Source organism: Mangifera indica, chromosome 18 (genome assembly GCF_011075055.1).
Source record: "Mangifera indica cultivar Alphonso chromosome 18, CATAS_Mindica_2.1, whole genome shotgun sequence".
NCBI lineage: Eukaryota > Viridiplantae > Streptophyta > Magnoliopsida > Sapindales > Anacardiaceae > Mangifera > Mangifera indica.
This window is the reverse complement of record NC_058154.1, coordinates 2,045,636-2,062,995: the sequence shown is the minus strand read 5'-3', so window position 1 is coordinate 2,062,995 and position 17,360 is coordinate 2,045,636. Positions and strand designations below refer to the sequence as shown.

Genomic DNA, 17,360 nt, shown 5'->3' with positions numbered 1-17,360 from the left:
CAATCATGCCCAGGATAACTGTTGGAAGGAGGTTGTGCCGGAGAGAAAGAGACATTGCCTGGAGGTAGTCAGAGAGGAAGAAACGGTGTTGAAAAACTAACTTTGAAAATTTGAAGACCCTAAGGGGGGAAATGTTGTTTTTTAAAACTTGGGTTAGGAGAAATTATCAATTTTTAAGGTTTAGGAGGGAAATAAAATCAAATTTAAGTTTATTTTTAATAATACAGATAAAATGACGATTTTACCTTTAAAACCGTTAATTTTAATTAACCACAAATAGATAAATGAGATTTTTAAAGTTAAAGGGAGAAAAATTAGAAAAATAGCATACCTTGGGTGGGAAATAGTCCTTTGGCCTAAAAAATATTTTAGAATAATTATATCTAAGGTTATTTAAATAAAATAATATATTATAATATTTTAGATATGTTATTTTCAAGATAATATTTTAATTTTGATAATAAAATATTACTCGAATCAAACGCACAATATTTAAGTCCTTATCAATTAAGAATTGAATTAGACAAATTCCTCTACATAGCCATAAGCCTTTATCACTCATTCTATTTATTATGTAAATAAGCTTGATAGTCTTAAATGAAAAATGGTAGCTACAAAGATAGCGAAAGTATACCAGATTGCCAAGTCTGATATAGTCTAACATGGTTTAATTAGTGTCCCAAGAGTTAAAGTATACCAAATTATGCCATGTTATGGTTCAATTGTGATCTCGATATCAAGTGACAATGCATCCAATCGAACGATAGAGTTAACAGTAAATAATGATTAAAAAATAATATAAATGAGTGATATATAAAAGTGGTAGATTAGACCTTAATATAAACTAATTAGTTTTGTGTAATATGAGTTTTGATCTTTCCACTTATAGACTCAATATATTTTTACAAAGACTAATTTAAGCTTGATTCAAAGCTAAAATGATAAATTCAAATTCAAGCTTAAGCTAATTTTTAGTACTTCTTTCCAGACATTACCTTATGAGGAGAATACGCCCTAATGGAGGAAATGGTAACTTATTTATTCTCCACTATGAAATGAACATTATATTTTTATAAACGGTTGTTGCACTCCCTTGTTCAATACGTAACATAATTTTACAATTTAAACCATACAATTATTATACGAAACTAATGAAATAGTCCATGTGAGTATTATACGCCTCGAATGATAAATAGTAATATTAGAGAAGTGATAAGTCAACAAAAGAGAATAAGAAGAATAATCATAGATGAAGTGCTTTGGTGAAGAATTGTTGGTGAGCCCTCAACCTTGAGTCAAGCTACCAAGCTAGAGTTTCAGTTGGAGTTTGACTTATTTGAGTTGAATATGGATTTGAGCCTAAGTCAGCTCGGTTGGCCCAAATCCACCCTTAATTGATATGAACCTAATTGTCATTTTGAGATTTTACTGGATCTCCTTGTCATTTATAATAAAATGAGGAAGCAACAGTATAAAAAAGTCAAAATTTATCTTGGGGTTACTGTAAAAAAAGCAGCAAAAAAAGAAGGCAAGAGGAGATCCACATACCGTTTGGTAAAACTGAGTCACGACAGAGAAGAAGGCAAGCAAGACAGACGAAACGAGAAAAGAGGTCTGATTAGTTTTATTTCCAGTAATTCTAGTTATGGAGTGTAATTAATATGTAATTTTCCATTTTTCAATTTTCATTTCTTCAGTATTTTGAAAAAGAAAGCTTGCTGAAACAGTGAGGAAGAAAACAGTACCTCGGCAGCGAGCGAAGAATGAAACTCAGCCTGAGCGCCATCAGGAACGTTACGCCAGTGGAAAATGGGCAACTGTGGTACTAGAGAGGAATCGGCCGTTGTCACCAGTGCTCAAGGTCTTCTTCAGATCTAATTTATCTCTTTTTTTTTTTCATTTATTTGTTAATTTTAGGGTTTATTTGTATTTTTAATTATTCGTTTTTGTGGTGTTCGACATTTTTACAGTTCAGCAATTACAAAACTTATCTTCTTTACCTGTTAGAACGGAGAAGAAACATAGTCGTTCTGTGTCAGATCTGAGCGATTCTTCTACTCCACGTAATTTGGAGGAGTGTAGAAGCAATGCTATGCTTTATACTCATGTAATTGCCTTCACTTTGTTCGAGCTCGAGACTATCACCAAGAGTTTTCGCTCTGATTATATTCTTGGAGAAGGTGGATTTGGAACTGTTTACAAAGGTTACATCGATGAGAATGTCAGGGTTGGTCTCAAATCTCTCCCTGTCGCTGTAAAAGTTCTCAATAAGGAGGGCCTTCAGGGTCACCGTGAATGGCTTGTATGTCTTTCTTTCTGTATGTATTTTCATCTGAATGTTGTTTAGTCGGTTAATTAATTAATTTTTTTGTCCACAGACGGAGGTGAACTTCCTCGGCCAACTTAGACATCCAAATCTTGTTAAATTGATTGGATATTGTTGCGAGGATGATCACAGGTTACTTGTCTATGAGTTTATGCTCAGAGGGAGCCTTGAAAATCACCTGTTTCGAAGTATGCACTTGTGCTTTCTACATTTTACACTTGCTATTCCATATTTTAGAAGAATTGAGCAAAAGTAACAAGTCCTGTACTACTTGTAAACGTTTACTATATGCTTAGCTCTTTATGCTTTAAAAATTGAAACTTTTTTCACTTCCTGTTATAAGGTCTAAATGCAAATCCTGTTTGATTTTTGATTGCTTAGGAAATGCCCTAGAAGTATGCACTTGTGCTTTCTACATTTTACACTTGCTATTCCATATTTTAGAAGAATTGAGCAAAAGTAACAAGTCCTGTACTACTTGTAAACGTTTACTATATGCTTAGCTCTTTATGCTTTAAAAATTGAAACTTTTTTCACTTCCTGTTATAAGGTCTAAATGCAAATCCTGTTTGATTTTTGATTGCTTAGGAAATGCCCTAGAAGTAACTACTCATACGCATTGCTTTTCCATCCCTTTTTGGGCATGTTACAGTATATATTCAGTGATGAGTGCTGTCAACTTTACTCTTTATCGGTCTTGGATGGTGCTCTTTAAGGTCAAAATTCATATGAAATACAGTTTATGGCTTCTCAAAACTTAATCTAATGTCCTTAGGATAATAACATCAAGCAGACAGATTATTGAGAGCAAAACTTCGTTCTCCACCCTAATGAAAGGATAATATCAAGAATTCATGATCAGGTGTGAGTGTCATCTACACGGAAGAGAAATTTTCATTTCCCACATTATGAAGTTTAGGGCATTTCATTCTCAAATGCTTCTGCTTTCAAATGGGGCGTTAACTATATCTGTACCATTCATCTTTTAACATTGTTGTAATCTATTATCCTGTATGTGAGTTCAATTGTTTCTTTATAAAGTTTTACTGAGGACTATAATACTGATCAAACAATAGCAATAAATTCTGATGACATTAGGAAGTATAATGTTGCTACTTAGTTTCCAGTACATTTTCCTTATTTTAATACGGTGTTTCCTGAGGCATTTAGAGGCAACTGTTTCACTATCATGGGCCACAAGAATGATGATTGCTTTTGGAGCTGCCAAAGGGCTTGCATTCCTTCACAATGCTGAAAGGCCGGTTATATATCGGGACTTCAAAACCTCTAATATATTGTTGGATACTGTGAGTAGAAACTTCATACATCCCATTCTTAACAATATTCTGTTATGGTTGTTTGGTATATTTGTTCTTGTTCATCAATATTCCTTGTCTTGGAGTCTTCAGGATTACACAGCCAAGCTTTCTGATTTTGGTCTTGCAAAAGCTGGACCACAAGGTGATGAGACCCATGTTTCAACTCGAGTGATGGGTACATATGGCTATGCTGCTCCTGAATATGTAATGACTGGTATGCCCTCATTTTTATCTTAGAAATACTTAATTTATCATCACTGTTGTCCTAATCTATATGGGAATATAGCTAGAAATCTTTAATCAATTGGGGATTGTTTTGAATTTATGTTCTGTATGTAAAGAGAATAGAATCTATAATTGATGGCATTAATAATAAGAACTGCATGATAGAGAGATGGCATTGGATTCTTTGGTGTGATGGTTCTTTCTTATACAAATTGGATGGTGTATAATATGGGCCATTTTAAGGTTCTTCACTGGAGTTTTACAAATGTTGTCTCTTGTATACCTGAAATTGGAGTCATTCTATGATTTTTACATTAACTTACTTATTTTAAGTACCAGTACATGTTATCTTTAGAACAGGAAGTGATACAAACTTTCATTATTATGAGAAAGGACATTGTAGTTAATGGGAAACAAGAAATTTGATGATGAAAAGAAGAAGAAAATAATGATTGAACTATTAAGTGAGAACTTGAGTAAGAACTATGAAGTGATAGATAATATGGCAGCGGTTTGACATATATAAAAAAAGAGAAGTAAAAAGGAAAAAAAAAACCATTGATGGAAGGGAAATTTTTCATGCTTCTCTGATTGTGAGGTTTAGAATTTAAGAAAATTTTGTCATGAAATTTAGAATTGAAGTGAGATTCATCAAAATTCCAGGTCTTTTGCTTGCATGAATTTAAGCTTAAGGGTTGGAAATATTTCTGTAATGTATTCTTGATGAAACCAGAAGGGTTGGCCTTTTAGGAGCTTTAGCCTTTGGCCATGGCAACTGAAACCCTTCATTTGATTCCTGAACATTAATGAAGGAATGATAGACAATACTGAAGAAGGGCTTTCACTCATAAGCTCATTACTATGTTTAGCCTTGTAACACTTTTCGGGAACCAAATGAAAGTATGAAATCTTCTGAGAAATTGCAATTCGTACCCTTCATTATAGCTTTTTTCTTTGTTGAAATTATAATTGATCAGTGCATCTCTCAGTAATTTGGTGCCTTGTATAGTGCATCCCACCCTAGTCTTAATCACTTGTCCTGCATGCTGACTAATTTTTGAATTCATTGCTCATGTAACCTGTGGCTTTCCTTTAAATTAAGTCAGTAGATGAAGTAACAGTGATGTCTGTGTTGTGCATGTGACTGGTTTTCACGTTTCTACTTTCTCGTACTCAAAGAATTCTATTTCTGCTAGTGCTTGTGCAATTTAACATTGTAGTGCAATGATAAGATCTGAATGTATTGAGCAGGCCACCTCACTGCCAGGAGTGATGTATACAGCTTTGGAGTTGTTCTTTTGGAGCTTTTGACTGGTAGAAAATCTGTTGACAAAACGAGACCAAGCAAGGAGCAAAGTCTGGTAGATTGGGCCCGGCCGAAACTGAATGACAAGAAGAAAATGTTGCAAATAATTGACCCTAGATTGGAAAATCAGTACTCAGTGAGAGCAGCTCAGAAAGCCTGCAGCTTGGCATACTATTGTCTTAGCCAAAATCCTAAAGCAAGGCCTTTGATGAGCGATGTAGTTGAAACGTTGGAACCTCTACAATGTACAAACGATGGTGGTAATGAAGTCTCATCATCAATTTCCCCTACCTTAGCTGTTAATGGTGCTAATGCTTTTGCAATGGGAGGAGTTCCAGGTTACCGGGTACGTTCTAGATTTGGCAATAATGTTGGTCCTGCTGTTAATTGTCGATCGCCAAATCCAAATTGTTCGCCCAGTGGACCTGCAGCATGCAGGGTTCGATGAAAAAGTTTAAGCAATTGTGTACTGTTTGGTGTGCAGTTTCCTCTCCAACCCTTTGCTTCTTTGTGCTTACTGTACACTGTACTGTATCACTTGGAACCCAAGCCCCCCCTATAGCCAACATGGTTGCTTGTGTCAATTTTCTAATTGTGTTCACCAGGGAAATTTGCGTGTTAAATATTGTTCCTCTACATATTCAAATTTTTTACTTCAAGGTGGATTTGCTTTCTAATGCTACTGCTGATATCGCGAAGATGATGACATTTTTTATGTGGGCTTCAGCAACTACTGATAATTTTGGGATTTCAATTCTTGATTTTATGTTGAACATGAAAACTTGCCACAATTATTTCACCATCAGATGCGTGTAATTTTAATTGCTTATGTGAGATGCATGGGGTTGGATCTGACCTAAATTGGTTTGGTCTCAACTTGCTATTAACCTGGTTTGAATTTAAGGGGTTGTCAGAAAGTTGTATGAAGATTTATTCTCTGTTGATTTTTTATCTTTTTCAATAGTTTTTCTCCTTTTCTGGTAATTATTTTTTTCATCTCTGACAATCTTTTCTCGTTATACATTTTCTGACAATTTCTTCAATAACCTCATTGTTAATTTGGACTAGATCTTTCAAATTCAAGTTAAACTTAAGTTTATCTTTATTCCGGCTTTGTTACATAAAGTAGGATTTTGCAAAAGAGTCACATGAAATCAAAATTGATAGATACCCAACATTTCGGTTTTGGTCCTATTCAAAACTGACTTTAAAAGGACTGCTCCAAGTTCCTCAAATGATAGAACCGACAATGTGCTAGTAAATTTTAAATCCAATAGAGCTGACACCAAATGTACTTAAATTAAAAATTATTTTATTTTTAATTTAAAATTAATTAATTATATAATAATATACATAATTATATATCTATAATAAATATACATAATTTTATTGATCTCAATAATACATTTTTCTTCGTTAAATTTCTTATCCAAATGACGTGGTTTATGGCATACATAAAACCAACATTAGAATTGACCAATGCCATTACCTCGAAACAACTACCTCTCTTTTCTCCACCACATATATCTTTTTATACCCAAAATCTCCTTCTCCTCCAATCCTCATCGTCCTCTCACTCCCTGCATCTTTTTGTCACTGTGTCTGTCTGTCTCTGAGAGCAAGATGAATCATGGAATCAAATTACTCGTGTTTTTTTTATCGATAGTCGATTTCAGGGCGGCTCAAGGACAAGGTGGAGTATTCATTAATGTATAATTATCCATGTTAATCTGTTATTAATTGTGCGTTAATTTGGGAGGACTGATTAGTTGCATTATATGCAGATGGAGAGCAACTGCTGCAGCCAATCGGAGGAACTGAGTACAGAATTATGGAGGAGGTGGTGGTGGATAATAGACGAAGACTCACGCCGTTTCAGCTCTGCTTGGTCTGCAAATGCTGCAGCGGTGCCACCTGTGTCACCATGTCTTGCTGCTTTGGAATCGACTGCCAGCTTCCCGGCAAACCTTATGGGGTTTGCGCTTTCGTCCCCAAAACCTGCAACTGTACTTCCTGTGCTCAGTAATTTGACAATATCATATTTCAATAAAAACATATATGACCATACAATTGGTACATGTATTATATCGTTAGATAATTTTAAATTAAATATAAAATTATATAATAATATATTATTTGCATACTCATTTATATGTATATGTGTATGACTGTCATTGTTTATCATATATATATATATTCATACTATTTATTAAACATTTCTATTTCTATTCTTACAATAATTTAAATGAACATCAAGACAAGGAAACGTGGTAGAAGGTTAATATTGAAATGTGATAAGAGGGAAAATCCTGGCTCTTCTGCCTGAAATTCATTTTCTTTACTACTCAAATTACCGTTTGAATATAGTCTAACAAAATTTAGACTTCCTCTACATAATCTAACACATAATATTTGCCGATAAGTTTATCCATTGAAAAAGTCATTTAGTAAGGTTTATGGAGGGAAAGTTCAATCGCAAAATTTAACGTCTTTCGAAAGTACGACATATGAATTTTAGGGTTTATTAAACTTTCGATGAGACATCCAATAACTTTTGCTTGGTTTGGTCCCCTCTCCAAAATCTAAAATAGCATTTTAAGATCGTTTTACCTATTGAAATTCAAAAATGTTTGTGAGGAAGAAAATTGGTCACCACATTGAAGCAAATTTAAAGAAATCTACGAATTCAGAAAGCATGTCATATCATATTTTCCTATAACCCAAAAAATACTTAATTCAATATCCTATAAGCTTTGGGAATTTATTAAGTTCATTCTTTAGAATGTGACCTGGAAATGCACTATCATATGAGATGGGAAGAAAATGAAACCTCCATTAACATTTCTTAATTGTGTCATCACCTTATTCCTTTCTAAAGTCTTGCTTTTTCACTTTTCAGTTTGATGATGGAGACAAACTGATGTCAGGTTAGTTGAATATTATTCAGATATCACTTACTGAATTTTCTATCTTATTTGCTGAAGAATAAAATTAAAAACTAGAAGAAGAAAAGCCAGAAGAATGGTATATGGTATTGCTGTCACAAAGTCAATGTATTGAATGTGGATCTCCATCTTTATCATTAGTATAAAAATGCTTGTATTCCTATCCGCATGTTAATAAAGTACAGAAAATTTGGCTAATGCACTACACATTCTCCATTTCTCCATTAATTAGTTTATCATATATGAAAACCTAATGCTTTTGCCAGGTGATGATGTTAGCCCACTAGCTAGTTCACATGAACTTTCGAAACAAATAACATTATCTTGTTTAGGTATTCAATTGATCCGAGTTGAGTTGAACATTATTGGATTCAAACTCGACTTGATAGGATAGATGTAGAGTTTAAACTGGACAATTGTTGATTTGAGCTTGAGCTTGAGATATGAATTAATGATTTGAGTTTGGTTCAGAGTAGACAATTAAGGGTTGTTGACTTGACTTTTAAGGACCAGATTGCTCGAGAAAGGCTTGAGGAGCTTAGCCTAAGATTGCAAGCTCACCTACTCGAGTAAACACCCTACTTGAACTTGACTTGACATGAGCGGGGCCGTGCTTGACTCGATTGTAGCCCTAATCCTCTTCCTGTTTAGGGGTTTAATGGAGTTGAGTTGAACTTGGATTCAAATTTGACTCGATAGGCTTGATGCAAGATGCAAACCCGAAGAGTTCAAGAGTTGCAAGCTTGAGTTTGAGATAGAGATATGAATTGTTGATTTGAGCTGGGCTCAAGGAAGTGAATTGACAATTGCTAATTTGATAAGATTTCTCAAGGAGTTTAGAATAAGCTCACAAGCTCATTGAATCGAGTAAACACCTTACTCAAACTCAGCTCGATAGTCGATATGAGCCAAGCCTCGAGTAATTTGTAAATGACTCTCTTACAACCCTAATCCTCTTCCTGCATTTATCATTCAAATTAATTCTTATACTGTCGTACATATATTTCCATTTCTGTATGTATGGGTCAATAATTTGATTGAAATTAATTACATAATTGTTGTTTCTGAGTTGTTTCTTTGTTTTTTTGTAAGTAAATGTATTTATTAACAAAAAAACAAGCAGCCCAACAAAGGGACTTGGAAAACAAACTAAGCTCACCCTAACCATAGGGAAGGGCAACAACCAAAGTAAAACCGAAGGCCTGCACCATTAACCTAAAAACGAATAATAAGTCTCCTTTTGAGTTTCTACAGTGATAGAGTTTTGGGTTGTTTCATGGGAGGAAAATGAACATGGGTAATTGGATGGTTAACGATGCCACCACATTCGACAAAGACTGATTAGTTAGTAGGGATCGATTCAATATTAGTTGAATAAACTTTATGATCAATTCGAGTTCAAATCAAATCTATGATATTCAATGCGAACTTGTTCAAGTCAATACACAATGTCATGAGGCGATTATCAACGAGATGAATAATATAAACAATGTTGTCAGTGGAATGTGTGATAAGCACAACTCATGCCACCACATGACAAACTATACAAACAAATATGATATAAAAATTCTGTATATATTTCGTGTGTCTCATATAACTTATATATTTGATCATATCTGATACTGTATCATATCCAATCATATATAATTCTTTTGTGTACTATTTTTTCAAATAACAAATATTAATAAAATATTGTAACCTCAGTATTATCTCCATTATTTTAATTTTAATATTATTTGATAAATAAACAAATCAATCTCGAACCAAACTATCGAGTTAAAACTCCAACTCAAGGTAGTTTAAAATCGAACCAACTCAAATAGAATCCACCGTATTAGTTAGATGTTTTCTGACTCAAATTAAAACCAAGTTGCTCTAATTAATTATAAACCTCATGTTAATTACGAATATTTAAACCAATAATTAATATTAATGCAGAATGAACCCTCCTCAGATTGGCTGCCTACCATTCCAATCTTTATCAGGCTTGCTTGTTTTATTCACAAAATTCTTCTCTCAAGATAAAACAAATGTTACTTACTCTTGTATCCATTGGAGAATCCATTGAAATTTTTTTGCATCATGACAACAAATAAAACAACAAGAAAATGCTCATTCATTTATGACGATTTCATTTTGCTCTGCAATTTTGGACAAAACCCACATGTGTTTAGTCCTATAGCCTTCGAAAACTCTCCCTGGAAGATCAACTTGATGCATAATTAAATGAAAATTAGAGATCCAACTTTCTTTATCACGACAAAGAATGTCAAATGAAGTTTCAAGATTCCTCCACCACTTGATTTTTTCTATATAGTATTATAGCTAGCCGCCCCCGTTTACCACTAGGTACCATATGCGTTTTTTTGCATAGAAAGGAAAAAAATTTCCTTTTGACATCTTGGACACCCAAGTCAAATTCTAGGGTTGGATGCGAATTGAGCTGATTTAGTTTCAAACACTGATTTAACTAAACTCGAATTTATTTAAATCGAACTCAAGTTGGGAGGGTTTGTTTTTTTCTGAAACCAAGTCAAATTCGAGCTGAAGAAAGTTTAACTTAATCTAACCTGCAAGCTGGTTAATGACTCGATTCAAGTAATGTCAAACAATTGTTAAAATATGACGTTATTTTGCTCTTTATTAGGTAGAATGACATCGTTGTTAATAATTTATGAATCGAGTCACAAATTTGAATTATGAACTCAAGCCGAGCTTCGAACTTCGAACTTAAAAACCGAACTGAACTTGAGTTATATTTAACTTTAGTTTGATAAAGTTGAACTGAACTGTTTTTTATTCAAATTGAACTATGCAAAGTTGAATTATGAACTCAAGCCAGTGGTGTTTGGACTCAATTCAGTTTGTATTAACCCCTAATCCATGTCGACAAAATACAAGTAAAATGCATCTCACATGATCATTTAAGAATGATAAGAAAAGATGAATTGAACAGTTTGTAAGCTCTTAAACTATCAAAACACTTTTTATTTTACAAAATCTCAAAGCGAATTCATGATATTATATATCCAAAACAGATAATATCTTTACAATGCATTGGACTATTGTTTTGACATGTTACGAGTTACAACATCTACCGGAGTAAATAAAAAATATGAAAAGCCAGATTTTAATGGGGGTGCTTGATAATGGCTTCCCAAAGGGAAAATATGGGAAATGATGATTTCCCTTACTTCCAAGACCGCTAGCTTTTGTGTGTCTCAATGTAACATAATTATGCATGAATACCCATGAGCAAATTCAGGCAGAAACCATTTTATTTATCTGTAAAGAGGAGGCTCCTCTTAATAAGAAATAAGAAAAACCAGACGAATAAATGGTGGGGGCCTAGGGGAATTAGTTGTGCAAGCCACTATGCTCGACAAACATCCCAGACAAAGCTCTCTCTTTCCACGCACTTCTTTCTTTATAAAATTTCTATAGATAAATCACCACCACCTCCTCCTCTGTTATATATATACATAGATATCAGCTCTCCATATATCTATATATCCATCTATATATACACATTTATATAAGCCTTGTGTTTCTGGGTGTTGCAAAGTTGAAAGTTCAGTATGTCGAAAGTTTATCCAACTGAGAACAAACATAATGATTTGATTATGTCGAAAGGGAAAGTACTGGAGGAGGAAGAAGATGATGTACATGAACGACGTCGTCCAAGTATACTGACGGTATGGAAGAGATCCAGCATGAGTTTCCAAGGGACTGACGGATTCACAGTGTTTGATCATTACGGCAGACTGGTTTTCAGAGTTGATAATTATTCCAGAAGTAAAGCTTCTGGTCTTGTTCTCATGGATGGTGCTGGGAATTGTTTGTTATCTCTGAAACCCCAGGTAAAAATTCACTCTTTCTTTCTCTTTTCTTATTATCAAAAATAATTTACAAAAAAAAAAATTTTCGTTGTTACAAAAAATAAACTTTAAACAGTTATTTTTCTTTGTTAAAATTATAAATTTATTCAATTTTAATAATAATGTAAATAATTGATGAATAAAATTATAAAAATAGTATTTGTAATAATCAAATATTTGTCTGTTAAATATTTTTCTTTCACTTTTTTGATAATGATGCCGATATGCATGGTGATTGACTAGATTCTTGGCCTGTTTGATGGATTGACAGATGTTGAGCCTGCAATACCAGTGGAATGCATACAGAGAAGAAGAAGGAGACGACCATGGGAAGAGATCGAGAGTGTTTTCAATGATGAGAAGGTCGCCGGTTTTCTTCAACAACGGCAAGGATGAAGCGGAGGTTTACATGGGGAGAAATAACAAACAAGCTCAATTGAATAAGCCTGATTTCACCATTGAGGGCTCTTTCAGGACTCGAAATTGCAAGATCAAGAATGCAAATGGGGAAGTGGTAGCCAGCATCGCTCGGAAGAGAGTCAACTCAACGATTCTACTTAGCGACGACGTCTTCAGCCTGGTTGTTCAGCCTGGTTTTCCGACTCACCTGGTTATGGCGTTTGTAATAATACTGGATCGCATTTGCAGCAAGATCTTTGCTCCAGTTTTGTGTTCTTGATTTAGACTTCTTCCCTTCCATTCCTTGTACAAAAATCACTCAAAATGGCCAACAGTTTCTAGTTTTATAAAGGTTTTATACCAATTTTCCGATTAATCCAGCTAAACTTGCTCTAAATCTAAATGAAGCAACCATTTTTAAGCTTCATTTTGCCTCCAAAGGATGCATCATCTTGGCCACACCAATCAAGAATAGCTGCCAAATCTAGTTTAAGTCGAGGTCTAAACTCGTTTTAATTATCAAACAGGATTAAATTAGATTAGTCTGATCTAGGATTGAGCTCAAATTGAGCTAGTTTAGGCTCAAAAGTCAATTTGGTTTGCTTTAACTCGACTTAAATAGGTTTAATTCAAATCGAATCAAGTTCGAGTTAAAAGATTCTACTCATTTTTTAAACTAGATGTTAGTATCTGTCATTTGTACATATATTACTCAATTTAGAAAGCAATTTTTTTGATAAGAATACTGTTATTTTAAATTTAAAATCATTCAATTACATAATGATGTATTATTTGTAATAACAGTGCATATGAAAAATTTAAAAATTTTTTAAAGTGTTTGTGATATTTTTCAAAATGATGATGTGTCAGTGTCAATTATATTTTTTAATTAATTTATTAATATTTTATTATTTTATTTCTTAAAAACTGTACGATACGATACTCAATATACGATACGTAAAACTAGATTTTTAATACACGATACGATACACAATCTGACTACCATGATGTTAGCCGCTTCTGCTGATTTCCCTTTTCTCTAGGATAAGAATTCAAGATTGCATTAATGTAATATGAAGTTACCGTTATGAAGCAGGCCATCAGATGTTCAGAAGAAGCACAAAAACCACCATAAGAATCATTAGGATTTCCAGAAGTCTGTTGTAAATCTAAAATGAAAATCCATTTGCTATTCAAGACAGAGCCCCAGGAAAAAATAAATCTCATAAAACCACTTTGCAATTCAAATGCTTGAAGGAAAGAAAGTAATCCTGGAAATGAAACAAGAAGGTATCATTTAGAATTGGTGTATGTTTTGCTGGCACTATGTCTTCTTCCCAGTGGAGTTTGGATCTCAAGCTCAGGAAAAAGATAGAGAGGCTCCAGGTGTGTTAACCTGGAGAAAACCAAAGTCGAATTAGTTAACTAGTTTTGAATTGAATCGAAAATGTCTAATAACCAAAATGGATATTTCGTTACACGCTTTAAAACCAAATTTCGAGAGTGACGGTCGTTCCAAACTTGGAACGGTTGTTCTTCAATTTATTTTTCGTTCAGTTTGTCCTTAATGGTGAACAATTACTGGACTGGATTGTTCCTTGTTGAATAAGCAATCTGAGAAATGAAATGGGCACTCCACATCTTGAGCAACCATTCCAATCTTCAAACTAGAGTAGTTGGATTAACCAGTTCACAAATACTGCCAATCCGCTAATCAATTGAAAAAACTGGTTTGGCCAAAAGCAGTAGATGAATTAGATTTTTCGGTGATCCTATTTTCCGATTCAGTTATTGGATTGGATACAATTTCGGTTTGGTTTGTAGATTTTTTCCTAGTCTCCACTAGAGATGGCAATTTGGGCCCGACTTTAGGGGCCCCGACCCTCCCCGACCCTAACGGGGAGGGGATTCCCCGATAAAAACGGGGAAATAGGCGGGGATGCGGATGGGGATGAAAAAAATCCCCGTAATCGGGGACGGGGATTCATATGTCCCCGCCCCGCCCCGCCCCTCCCCTCCCCTCCCCCTCCCCACCCCACCCCACCCCACCCCACCCCCTAAATCTAATATAATAATATAATAATTTCTAAACTATTAAGTTCTAGAAATTTTTACATTATGATTTATTAAAACTATAATTTTAATTTTACCAATTTTTGAATTATCAATTATCAGTTTTTACTAATTTCTGAACTATTAATCTAATATATTAAAAAAAACCCAGAATCTCATTATCATAAAATACAAATGTACCAAATTAATTCTATTTCAACTTCAAAACTTAGTTAGTCAATCCACCAGGTTTTACACAAAAAAAAAAAAAAAACAAATTAGAAACTTGATAAAATCAATTGAAGTGAATGAAAAGTGTTAAATTTAATGTTATTATAAAATTACCCTAAATCACATACATGAAGAGCTACTAATGAAGAGATTGATTATTATATATTGTTAGATTTTATGAAAACTTTGTATTTGAACTAAAATAACAATGAATATTTTGTAGCTCTTTTAACAAGTGATATTTTGAGAGAATATGATTTATTTTATTTATTGAAATGCATAAAGGAATTAAAATTTATATTTACGGGTATGGGGAGAGGATTTTTCCCTGAGGGGATGGGGAGGGGATTTTCCCCTGCGGGGATGGGGAGGGGATTTTTCTTCGCGGGGAGGGGACGGGGATTGATATCCCCTCCCCGCTCCTCCCCATTGCCATCCCTAGTCTCCACACTTATATGTCATAGTTATTATTATCTTACGATACAATATAGATGAAAAATTATATGTATCGAATTAATATAGTATGGTAGATATTTTATACGATATGATACGTATCCTATGGTATGGTGTATATTAGTGATACGTATTGATACACTTTTTAGAAAAAAAAAATAATAATGTAATATAAGTGTATATGAGAAATTTTAAATTGTCAAATATGTCTGTAATATTTTTCAAAATAATGATATATCAATTAGCTTTTTTTTATTATTTTATTTTTTAAAAGTCATATCATACGATACAATACACAATATAGAAAATTAAGTTTTTAATGCATTATACGATATATGATTTGACCGTCATTTTACGCATTAGGGCTCTAAACTCCAAATTTATGACAACTTATGTTATTTCACTTGACCAAAGGACTATTTTTCACCCAAGTTTTAATTTACTCTCAAAAGCATATTTATGAAAAATTCAAATACCCACCCATCGGCTAACTACTATTAAAATTTTCAATTAAAGACAAGGTTAAAATCGTCACTTTATCATTAGACCTTAAAATCTTAAAAATTAATATCATTTCCCTTCCCCCCTTAGATTTCACCCCTAGGGTTTGTTTCCTTTATCCAGCCACCATCTCCATCTCCGATGATTGTCGAATCCACCCTAAATTATTGCCGTCGAAGTCTTCTTATCTCTCTGACCAAAACTGATGAATTTCGTCTGAAAATCTAAATGATTTTTGTTTGGACAAGTCATCATCCAGACAAAGAGATTTGGATTCGCAATACAGAGTGAAGACGCAACAAGGAGCATGAATCTCGATCTAAGATTTAGAGATCTAGATTTGGCAAAGAAAAATGAGAGAGCGAAGCCGAATCGTCAATTGAGTGCAGTTGCTCTTCGACTAGAGAGGAAATTCGTCACTAGAGAGGATGGGTGGGAAGAGGTCGTTAGTCAGAAAGGAACTTCAATGCTAGAGAAGAAGAAAAGAGAAATCCTAAGGGGTAAACATAACTTTTTAAAGTTTAATCATAGAATGAAATGGTTTGTTTTTTATAATTTGGGGAAAAATGAATAATTTTTTAGGGTTTATAAATAAAGTGATGATTTTACCCTTATCGCTAAATGAAAATTTTTAGAATAGTCATGGGTAAGTGTTTGAATTTTTTATTTATCGCAAATATGATTTTGAGATTGAACTAAAACTTGAGTAGGAAATAGTCTTTGGCCTATTTCACTTTCTGCAGTAGGTCATGCGCTACAGAGCGGATTGCATCTGCATAGCTCTCGTGGTTGAGTTGGCGCAATCTACAACTCAAGTGGAAGGTTAAGAGCTTCCTTACATACCTTGGAGTGATTATTCTCAAATAAGAACGCTCAGCCTCTGGCCCAACTAATGTCAACTTTGCTAATTCAACCTTAGAGCATTGTGTTAAAAACCCCATCGAGTCCATTAGAAATTGACCGAATGATCGGTTTGGTCTATTGGATCAGATCAAACTACGTTTAAATTGAATGTATCATATTGAATCATTATTTGACTATCAAATCATTCTAATTAAACGGTTATATATGTAGGACAATTTTTGTTCCTAAAGTTTTGCAATTGATAAAATGTAAGTCTAATTTAATATCTAATCATTAAATTGGTGAAATTGTTTTAAAAAATTTTACAATAATTAGGATTCAAAATTTAAAAACAAGATTTAAAGGGTATAAATAAAATAATTGAAATTAGTAAAAATATATTGTTATTTTATTAAACTGGACATAAACTAACGAGTTTGATGAATTAACTAAATTTAAATTTGAATTTGACTCGACTTATTTACCCATAAAACCACCTAACCCCTTCATAACAAACATTTCCTGAGTCTATAACCGCATTCACAGCATGTTTCCTGCCCAATCCATGAATCCAATCCAAAGCCAAACAGTTAAGCAGGGACTTTACCGGCCAACACTACAAAGGAAGCTTATGAGGTCATTGCAATACCCCATCAAAAGCATAATACCGGCTTGAGTTCAAACTTGAGCATGTATACAGTATCATCAGAGGGTTGTCGATGTTGTCAATAGTATTATTGACAGAATAAATTATATTATTAAATAAATGAATGAATCGAATTTAGATTGAACTATCAAATTAAAACTCTAATCCAAAATCAGTTTGTTCAAACTGAGTCATGAATCCATTGTGGATGGATGCCATCAACATATTTTTCCTAA

General features: G+C 33.7%; 2 protein-coding genes and 1 long non-coding RNA gene across 4 annotated transcripts; all 3 read left to right on the top strand.

The window, feature by feature from the left end:
* The first annotated feature begins 1,471 nt into the window (after positions 1-1,471).
* LOC123202134 (probable serine/threonine-protein kinase PBL8) lies at positions 1,472-5,981 on the top strand. Of its 2 annotated transcripts, none has more exons than XM_044617895.1 (7): positions 1,472-1,612; positions 1,698-1,861; positions 1,971-2,302; positions 2,379-2,514; positions 3,497-3,633; positions 3,736-3,859; positions 5,122-5,981. In XM_044617895.1, exons 2-7 carry the CDS (start codon positions 1,810-1,812, stop codon positions 5,622-5,624), a joined length of 1,284 nt encoding a protein of 427 aa, XP_044473830.1. In that variant the 5' UTR covers positions 1,472-1,612; positions 1,698-1,809; the 3' UTR covers positions 5,625-5,981. The 2 variants fall into 2 exon arrangements, with proteins under 2 accessions (XP_044473830.1, XP_044473831.1); XM_044617896.1 differs by having other exon boundaries at positions 1,478-1,612; positions 1,728-1,861.
* A 651-nt stretch (positions 5,982-6,632) lies between these two features.
* Positions 6,633-7,241, top strand: LOC123202136. The gene is made up of 2 exons (XR_006498931.1): positions 6,633-6,869; positions 6,961-7,241. It is a non-coding gene; the product is annotated as an uncharacterized LOC123202136 (long non-coding RNA).
* Positions 7,242-11,676: 4,435 nt separating this feature from the next.
* On the top strand, positions 11,677-12,763 carry LOC123202135 (protein LURP-one-related 5-like). The gene is made up of 2 exons (XM_044617897.1): positions 11,677-11,981; positions 12,271-12,763. The coding sequence occupies exons 1-2, from the start codon at positions 11,700-11,702 to the stop codon at positions 12,676-12,678; spliced, it is 690 nt and encodes a 229-aa protein (XP_044473832.1). The 5' UTR covers positions 11,677-11,699; the 3' UTR covers positions 12,679-12,763.
* The last annotated feature ends 4,597 nt before the right edge of the window (positions 12,764-17,360 follow it).

What these genes read in the sequence shown, in the direction of transcription:
- LOC123202134 (XM_044617895.1), top strand. Translation starts at nt 1,810, where the DNA reads ATGGGCAACTGTGGTACTAGAGAGGAATCGGCCGTTGTCACCAGTGCT. An exon ending in CGTTGTCACCAGTGCTCAAG is followed by an intron (nt 1,862 to 1,970) that starts GTCTTCTTCAGA and finishes ACATTTTTACAG; the next exon opens with TTCAGCAATTACAAAACTTA. An exon ending in CTAATATATTGTTGGATACT is followed by an intron (nt 3,634 to 3,735) that starts GTGAGTAGAAAC and finishes TGGAGTCTTCAG; the next exon opens with GATTACACAGCCAAGCTTTC.
- LOC123202135 (XM_044617897.1), top strand. Translation starts at nt 11,700, where the DNA reads ATGTCGAAAGTTTATCCAACTGAGAACAAACATAATGATTTGATTATG. An exon ending in TGTTATCTCTGAAACCCCAG is followed by an intron (nt 11,982 to 12,270) that starts GTAAAAATTCAC and finishes ATGGATTGACAG; the next exon opens with ATGTTGAGCCTGCAATACCA.